This window comes from Carassius carassius, chromosome 10, assembly GCF_963082965.1.
Source record: "Carassius carassius chromosome 10, fCarCar2.1, whole genome shotgun sequence".
Lineage (NCBI taxonomy): Eukaryota > Metazoa > Chordata > Actinopteri > Cypriniformes > Cyprinidae > Carassius > Carassius carassius.
The window spans coordinates 385,007-394,398 of record NC_081764.1 but is presented as its reverse complement, the minus strand read 5'-3'; the positions used below and the strand labels follow the sequence as shown (position 1 = coordinate 394,398).

Here is a 9,392-nt window from a genome sequence, read left to right as displayed (position 1 = left end):
CATTTATTCAAATCACTTAGAATCAGCATGCATTTGTTAATTGTGAAAACATATAAAACACAACCGTTGTGAAAACTTTATTACTTAATGTTCTCTGAACGTTCAAAGCAACTAAATTATGTAAAACTTTTTTCGCTTGATTATAGGAATGTAAAAAAAAAATTTTTTTGATCATTTTGCAAACATGAAAATGTTACTTTTTAACCTTCTTAAACAAGTATTCAATAAAACATCCAGCTTAAATGTTTTATATTAAATGTTCTGTATTGTACAGTTTCATTCATCATGTTCTTATTAAAACTGTGTTAGCCAAATGAATGGAAATGCAATTGAAATACGTTATACTGTTGGCTATTATGTAATGAATGAATGCTCTTTGCTCTGGTTTCTGCTTCCCTAGAAAGACAGCAGCACAAGTGGAGCGTCAGCGGCTCGTCCTGACCTTATGAGAGGCTCAGGCCTGAGAACATGCCCCTGTTACCCAGCATGCTCTGCTGCGGACTGATAACGCTCAGCTTTGAAGTCTGTGACTGTGCTGTTGAGAAACGAGTGAGAAGCCGTCACATCCAGCTCTATCACTCACACGAGCAAACACAAGCAAACGACTGAACGTTACGCAAACGTGTGATGAGCGTCAGCTGATGGACCCTGAGCTTCACGCCGAGGTCAGAAACCTCCAGCAGAGCCGCGAGATCCACTGAAATACATCATATAAACACATTTAAACAAACAGAATGATTGTAATGTTTATTAAAGAAGTGTCTTCTGCTCATCAAGGCTGCATTTATTTGATAAAAAATACAGGAAAAAATGTAATACTGTGAAATATTATTATGATGTAAAATAATGATTTTTTATTTTAATATACAGTAAAATCTAATTTATATCTGTGGTGTGCAGCTGTATTTCAGCATCATGACTTCAGTCTTCAGTGATCTTCAGAAATCATGAAAATATGATGATTTATTATCAGTTTTGCTGCTTCATATTGTTTTGGTACCTGTGATACTTTTTCAGGATTCTTTGATGAATAAAAGTTAAAAAGAAGAGCATTTATTTAAAATAGAAATCTTTTCTGACAATATACACTAGAGTTCAAAAGTTTGGGGTCAGTACATTTTTATTCTTTCTTTAAAAAAAAAGGGATTTGAAATTTTCAGCGAGGATGTGTTAAGTTGATAAGAAGTGATAGCAAAGATTTATATTGTTAGAAAATGTTTTTTTTAATATTTTGAATAAATGCTGTTCTTTTGAACTTTTTATTCATCAAAGAATCCAGAAAAAAGTATCAAAGCACCACATTGATAATTCTAATAATAAATCATCATATCAGAATGATTTCTGAAGATCATGTGACACTGAGGAATGATGCTGAAAATACAGCGGAGCATCACAGAAATACATTAGACTTGAAAGGATATTAAAATAGAAACCATTATTTTATATTCTAATAACATTTAGCAAAATTGCTGTTTTTTGTGTGTTTGTGTGTGTTACTGTTGTTCTCTTGTTGACCTGACTGCTTCTGTTGTTCTCATTTGTAAGTCGCTTTGGATAAAAGCGTCTGCTAAATGATTAAATGTAAATGTAAATGCCATGATGAGCAGAAGAGACTTCTTTAAAACAAATCCCAAGCCTCATTGATCCCAGACTTTATACAGCAGTGTTTATGTGTAACATAACATGCATCATATTTCTTTACTGTTCTTTCACTACAGCAATAACTGTAATAAACAATAAACAAACCCAGTTTTAATTTAAATAAATCATCTTTTGTCCTTTTTTTTACTCTTATTGTTTTCAATAAAACGTTATCTTGCAATTAATATCCGTTCCGCTTTAAAGCATCTGCTAAATGCGTGTAAATGTAAGTGTTGACAAGTTTAGCTTTGTTCATTGCAGCTGAAATAACATTTTAAAAGTTCTCATTTACTGCTCTTTTAATGGTTCACTGGTGTTTGAAATGCTTTTATCACCAGTTTTCTTGAATCCTCTGACAGCTTCAGAGCGTCGAGACACGCTTCATCAGTCTCTTACATTCTGCTAATTATTCCTGTCTCCCCAAAACCTCGTTAATGCTGTTCTTCAGCATGTATTTCTCTAATATTCCACAATCAGTTCAGACTCTGATGAACATCTAATGCAGGGTTTCATTCTGAATGTTCATTTCAGACTCTCTAAGACCAAGTAAAGAACAGGTATCCTGCTCTGATTTAAGAGCTTTTTAAGGTTTCATTTTGTGGAAGGATGAATGAAGACCCTGGGGTCTTCTCCTATACCTTAAGCTGTGTTTGTGTTTAATAGCAGCAATTACATCCAAAAACTGATGAACGTATCAAACTGTAAACATTTTGTCATTAGTCTGCCAAAAGTTATTTAAATGTCATCTTTAATACTGTGATCAAATGGAGAAAAACACAACACTAGATATTTGTTTAAATAACTTTATTCATATCTTGGAAGACTGACATCGAAAGTCACAGAAATACAAAAATAATTTAAGACACTTAGAAAAATGAAACGGTTTAAAGTTATTGGCTGTAAAGTGCCCAGCTGGACATTTTGCATCTTCAATAGTTTATAAGGCTAAATAACAAACGGTTCTTCGTCATGTCTTCAGTATCATAGATGTCATCAGTTTAAGATCTCAGAGACAGGCTGGGATCTCTAAAAGATGAGTTCTTCTGTCTGATGAACAGATTCCAGGCGTCTGACTCTCTGCTCCAGCTGCTCCAGCTGTCTCTGCATCTCTTCGGGCAGGTCTTCGTTCACCTCGCGCTGGAAGTACGCTCTGATGTCCTCCACCTCCCGCGTCCAGAAGTCTGCTGGGATGCTGAAGAGCTCTCTGAGGTCCAGGTCCTCCGGCAGGCCGTGGAGGTTCAGAGCGCCGGCCGAGGGAACGAACCCGACCGCGGTGGACTCCGCTCCGGCCTCGCCGTCGATCCTGCCGAACATCCACTCCAGCACTCGGATGTTCTCTCCGTATCCGGGCCACAGGAAGCGTCCGGAAGAGCTCTTGCGGAACCAGTTGACGTGGAAGATCTTGGGCAGCTTGGCGTCGGGCCGCTGCTCCATACTCAGCCAGTGAGACAGATACTGACCGAAGTTATAGCCGAAGAACGGACGCATGGCGAAGGGGTCGTGCATGATCACCTTCCCTGGAAACACACACAAAAGTGTCATTTATTTGATTTAACACAACAACGTAAGAGTGCACTGGTCCTGAAACACTTTTTTTTTTCCATTTACTTTTCACACAGGAATTATATGCCATGAAACAAACCAATCAGCTTCGAGGAGAACCGCAACAACACAAACTTTGAAAAACTGGATGAGAAGACAAAGAAACAAGAACTACAGTCCCATGATGCATTGCACATGACGTAGTTGAATTAAAAACTATCTAATTTAAAGTTATTGATTGAATCTATAAAAACAATATACATTATGTTTTGTAATAAGTTTATTGCAAAATATGCATATATATATATATATATAAATATAAATAAATATACTATAGGCATATTATAATTTTTATATAGAAACAATATATTTTTTATATATTTATATGTTTTGCAATACGTTTACGGCTATATATACACACTAGGATTTAGTTCTTTTGATGTGATTTCATTTTTGTTTCTCTAAACTGCATAATGGGCAATGTAGTTTTTACTACATATTCTGCTGTTAAACACAATTATTTAAAAAATATGTTGAAATAATGTGAACAAAGGGCTTGAACAAAAGCGTATGCCCCTGATGCACAGTCTCTGAGCTCTCAGTAGTGCATTAAACACCCTGATCTCACCGTTGTGCTCAGCGGCCGCCGTGGCTTCGGATCTCATCGCGGCTCCCACAAACACCCCGTGAGCCCAGCTGAAGGCCTCGTACACCAGAGGGACTCCCTGCGGACGCCGGCCGCCGAAGATCACCGCCTCGATGGGGACGCCTTCGGGAGACTCCCACTGCGGGTCGATGATGGGACACTGAGCGGCCGGCGTGCAGAAGCGTGAGTTGGGATGAGCGCAGGGTTCTCCTGGAGGACACACGCAGAACATGAGGAGCAGGACGAGACCAGAACGAGAAGCTATGAGACCGAGACCTACCGTCCTCCGCCGTCCAGCGCTGGTTCTTCCAGGAGGTCAGCGTCACGCCGGCCGGCAGATCCTCGTCCATGCCCTCCCAGTACACGCCGCCCTCGCTGGTCTCGGCCACGTTGGTGAAGATGGTGTTCTGGCGGATGGTGGCCATGGCGTTGGGGTTGGTCTTGGTGGAGGTTCCTGGAGCCACACCGAAGAAGCCGTTCTCTGGGTTGATGGCTCTGAGATTGCCTTCAAACACGACAAAAGAGAACGTTAAAGAACGAGTGAAAGCAACATGGTGTGATGTGTTTGAGCATCATTGATCTGTACCTTCTTTGTCAAACTTCATCCAGGCGATGTCGTCCCCGACACACTCCACCTTCCAGCCCGGCAGCGACGGCTTCATCATGGCCAGGTTGGTCTTTCCACAGGCGCTCGGGAACGCTGCGGCGAAGTACTTCTTCTGTCCCGCCGGGTTAGTGATGCCCAGAATCTCCAGGAACACATAACACATACAAGTCAATCTTCATTCAATAAATCAGTTCATTATTCACATTAAAGTGATTATGCATCTGCTCATATTTACTTCCTCCTTTGCTTTCAATTTTAATGCATTAAGTTTACATTTGGCAGAAAGAGTGCATTGAAGCATTTTTTTGATTCATCTGTTTTTGCAAGACAATTCAAATTATTTTGCTTTGCATGATCCTATCCACCTTATTTTTAACATATTAGCAGCATAACATGTGCTGGTCTGGACTGAGTCTGTCTCTAGCTGTGTTTCTGACTGACCAGCATGTGTTCGGCCAGCCAGCCCTCCTCTTTAGCGATGCGGGACGCGATACGGAGAGCGAAGCACTTCTTCCCCAGAAGTGAGTTTCCTCCGTATCCGCTGCCGAACGACACGATCCTCCTCTGGTCAGGGATGTGAGCGATGAGCGTGAGGTCAGGGTTACACGGCCAGTTATTGACCAGCGGCTCTAAACACAGAACATGAGCGTCAGTCTCTGCTCTGAAGGACTGATGGGAAGTCAGACGGTTGAGTGATGAGCTCTTACTCTTGAGTGGCAGCGGGCAGCCGACCGAGTGCAGACACCTCACAAACTCTCCGTTCCCCAGCGCGGTCAGCACGGCTTTACCCACACGGCTCATGATCCTCATGCTGGCCACCACATACGGAGAGTCGGTCAGCTCCACACCAATCTTAGAGAGTGGAGAGCCCACGGGGCCCATGCTGAACGGGATCACATACATCACACGACCTGCACACACACACACACACACGCTTAACATCATGTGACGACACATTATCACTGCAGCCTGAGCGTCTGCTGCTTCTCTACCTTTCATGCATCCCGGGAAGCGCAGGTTCATGGCTTTGTCCCATTCCTCCGGGGACATCCAGCGTCCGAGCTGACTGACGCCGCCGTCTCTCCGAGAGGGAACCGTGTCTCGCCGCTGCGCCGTCACGATCACTGTCTTACTCTCCACACGAGCCACGTCTCGCGGGTCTGTGCGCGCTAGCCAGCTGCAGACACACACGTCACACATCACTGAGTCACATCAGAGAACTCCTTCCACTTGGACATCAAACTCAGTTTTTGAGTACAGTGATATCTAACCTTCATTTCAGTCATTTTGACCCAGAGAGGATTATATTTATTTCTGAAAATGCATGCAAAAAAAATGTCTTATTATGCTATATTATTGTGAATTTTTTTTATCAGCTTTTATCACAGGTTTTGCTTCTTCTTGATCGTGGGCATCATTGGTCCAACCTCAGTTTATGAGTTAATATTGCCAAAATTATCCACAAAGAAACAAAAAACACAAGATTGAATTCAATATTTGGTGATAATACAACATAATGAGAGATCTATAAGATATGTTTCAAAGGCTGGACTGCTCATTTTTGACCAGGAACACATTTTTTTTAGCAAAGCACAAATTTCTGAGCCGTAGTATTATTGATGAATCAGTATCTGACAGAGCAGTGGCCAGAGTAACTGTCCTTGATAATGATTGTTAATAACTTATAATTTTATAACATAGAAAACAAAAAGAGCACTGGAAAAGAGCAACTTGCAAATGTCTTCTGTTGTTTGTCTGTTACTCATGAAAGACTCCATAACCTTTCCAATAACTATATCAAAATATGATGTGGCCCAGTACCAGTGTGTACCAGTGTGATTGAAGTCACTCTGGGGTTCTGCTTCTGTGGTGTGTGTTTGTGTGATCGTACCAGTCTCTGTATTTGCCGAGTCTCTTGATGACTCCCTGCTCCTCCAGGAGACGCAGGACGGAGCGGTTCTCCTCCTCGGAGCCGTCACAGATGTGCAGAGCGTCCGGCTGACACAGACTCACACTGCTCTCGATGAACTCTCGCAGGGGCGCGCTCAGAGACGCCAGGTCGCCCTGCAGCACACGAGCACTGGGCTGCTTCCCTGACTGCAGCTGAGGAGGCATGATGCTGAGAGAGCCTTTACCGCGGTAAACACACAGAGGAGTCCAGGGGCCACACGGGAGCCTGCAGCACAAACACACAGAGCAGAGCAGCTCATGAAAAACACTCTGACAATGAATTTCACACATGCTATAAAATATTATTAAATTACAAATATGACATTTAAATATTCAATAGAGTACAGCAATAATGTTAATACAGAATTCAACACGAGTTTTACCTTTAGTGTAGTAGAAGTGAGTTGATAGAGCAGCTCTTCATCAGTCAGTGAGGATGAGGAGGGTCATCAGTGTTCTGCTCATTGTGTGGACTCTCGGTCTTATATATACGACACACACACACACCAAACCCACCTTTGATCCGCTCCGGTGTGATGCAACAGTGTAACATGCAGCATCGCGCGGTGACGTCACGCGCGGCCCCGCCGCTGATTGGTCGGTGAGCTGGAGGCTCGCCTGGACTCTTGCTCAGCACCGATTAAAGACACTTGATCGTGTGATGAATTATTCAAACATGAGCACTCATATCATGTTAAAATAACATACTGCTTGTGTTTGCATGCATTTAACACAATGTCTGTCATGTCTGTTTCCAAATAAGTGTCAAGATTTCTCTTATCAGATAAAGTGAGCTGATTGTGACGAAGCACTAGTAAACAACAGTTTTAATCTGAAATGTGTTGTGCTCTGCTCATATGCGAAAAGGTCAAATACAAGAAATCCCAATAAATCAATTATCAGAAAAAGAAAAAAAGGCAAACTTCCTTCTAAAAATCAGCAGTAGGCTAGAAATTCATTTATTAGACAGCACATATCATTTTTTTTTTCTAAGAACATTTTCTAATTTTTCAGTTAAGTTTTGAAAAAGTTATTTCTAGCGTTGAGTTTTTTAAGCATTGTTTTTTTAAATGCGTCCTGGTTACGCAAACGTTAAGGGAATGTTCTACTGTATCATTTTGACTTTCAGACTTTACCAGAACGTTACTTTGTTGCAAGTTGTAACATTTTTAAATTTTAGAAGAACGTCCAACATAAACGTTTTAGACACAAGTTCCAAAACGATCTATAAATAACCTTTATGTGCTTACAATTTGAGAACATCATTATAGACCAGAAAACTTTGAACAAATGCTCTATGAATTAACGTTACTGCAAAAACGTTCGTATCTCGATGCATAGAGAATTTCGGCTATATTTTATGTAGAACTGGAATTGTGATTTAACAAAGCAATTTGGCCTTTCTTCTGCACATCATCTTGAGGATATTCCGCTGATGTTTGTGGAGGAGTGAGACGTGCTGTGAGCTGTGCACATGAAGAACAGGACGTGCCCCTCTTATCTGAAGAAGACCCTCTACTGATCAACCTCCAGTCACTGCAAAACACCACAGATAATGACCCGAGGACTTTTACAACACATCTGATAAACACAGTCAATGAACAGCTGTGTGTGTGTGTGTGCCTTCACCTGTCAATCAAAGTCTCCCTGAGATCATTATGAACATGCAGTGAAATCAAACACCAGAGATCTGTTGAATATTTGATGCAGTTCAATGAAAGCATCTGCTCAGAAAGATCTCCTCGGTGCTGCAGCTGGTTTACTATCTTGTGATCTGAAATACCACGACTTAGGTGCCCTTGAGCAAGGCATCGAACCCCCAACTGCTCCCCGGGCGCCGCAGCATAAATGGCTTCCCACTGCTCCGGGTGTGTGTTCACAGTGTGTGTGTGTGTGTTCACTGCTCTGTGTGTGTGCATTTCGGATGGGTTAAATGCAGAGCACAAATTCTGAGTATGGGTCACCATACTTGGCTGAATGTCACTTCACTTCAAATCATTTACAGGATATATAGAAATATCAGAGCAATTCACAGAAAAGGATTCCATGTTTACATGAACATAACTCCAATAATTGACTTCTACATATTCTACACTATGTTACATATTGTTTTAAAGCGTCTTCCTGTTAAACTGTGTCTTTATTCAAATCAATTATGTATACAGGGATAATAATAACATGCCTATTTTAGCTCTATTTTAAATCGTGTGACTGAATTATATTCATTTTAATAGTATTTGGACATGTTAGGCCACTCCAGAGTGGAATATGGTTAACATCATGTTGGGAAAATCGGTGGTGGTTTTTAGGAACTTTTATCTTATTAATTAAAGTGCTGGTTTAAAGCAGTTAAAGCGGTTTAAAGTCTAGTTAGGCAGTTAAACTGGTTTATCTGTCGTCGAGCGCCACCTGCCGGACAAGCCCCTCCTGTACACGAGCTCTGACAGCGTCTTTCTTTAATTGAGGCTTTTATTTAACGATTAAAACCGCACATTCAGATGTAAACACAATTTTTTATTTATACTATTTTTAACAACTCTAAGCATGGTCGGTTCAAATCACCCCTACGGTGCACCTCAGATTCATTCCGGCGCGACGTTAACTCGATCTTTCGTTCCGCCTGACATTAGTTCCGCGGATCCACGAGACAGACGCGAGTCATGAGCGCCGATCAGCCGCGTCCAGATGTTCTGATGCCGTTACGAAACCTCTGTAACTCCGTGAAATGCAGCAGGGATCGAGTGAGAGGTACAGTGATGGGATCCTGTCACTTTATTTAATACCAGACTTTATCTGTGTTTGTGTGACGGCTAACAGCTAACAGTGCCACAGACACTCGTGTTAAACAGACTGTAATGTGTGTGTTTGTGTGCGTATATGTTGTGTGTGTGTGTGTGTGTGTGTGTGTGTGTGTGTGTGTGTGTGTGTGTGTGTGTGTGTGTGTGTGTGTGTGTGTGTGTGTGTGTGTGTGTGTGTGCGTGCGTGCGTGTGTGTGTGTGTGTATGT

The 9,392-nt window shown here is 41.7% G+C and overlaps 2 protein-coding genes across 2 annotated transcripts in view; one reads left to right on the top strand and one right to left on the bottom strand.

The window, feature by feature from the left end:
- Positions 1-2,667: 2,667 nt before the first annotated feature.
- Positions 2,668-6,908, bottom strand: pck1 (phosphoenolpyruvate carboxykinase 1 (soluble)). Its single transcript, XM_059561071.1, has 9 exons — positions 6,770-6,908; positions 6,328-6,612; positions 5,429-5,613; positions 5,144-5,347; positions 4,878-5,065; positions 4,416-4,578; positions 4,110-4,334; positions 3,812-4,039; positions 2,668-3,158 (listed from the first exon to the last, which is right to left on the bottom strand). Exons 2-9 carry the CDS (start codon positions 6,549-6,551, stop codon positions 2,668-2,670), a joined length of 1,908 nt encoding a protein of 635 aa, XP_059417054.1. The 5' UTR covers positions 6,552-6,612; positions 6,770-6,908.
- A 2,059-nt stretch (positions 6,909-8,967) lies between these two features.
- Positions 8,968-9,392, top strand: part of ccndbp1 (cyclin D-type binding-protein 1) — a 7,115-nt gene continuing 6,690 nt past the window's right edge. Inside the window, exon 1 of the mRNA XM_059559315.1 lies at positions 8,968-9,134. Within this exon, the coding sequence (XP_059415298.1) occupies positions 9,047-9,134 (88 nt within the window). The 5' untranslated portion in view covers positions 8,968-9,046. The remainder of the gene's footprint in view (positions 9,135-9,392) is intronic.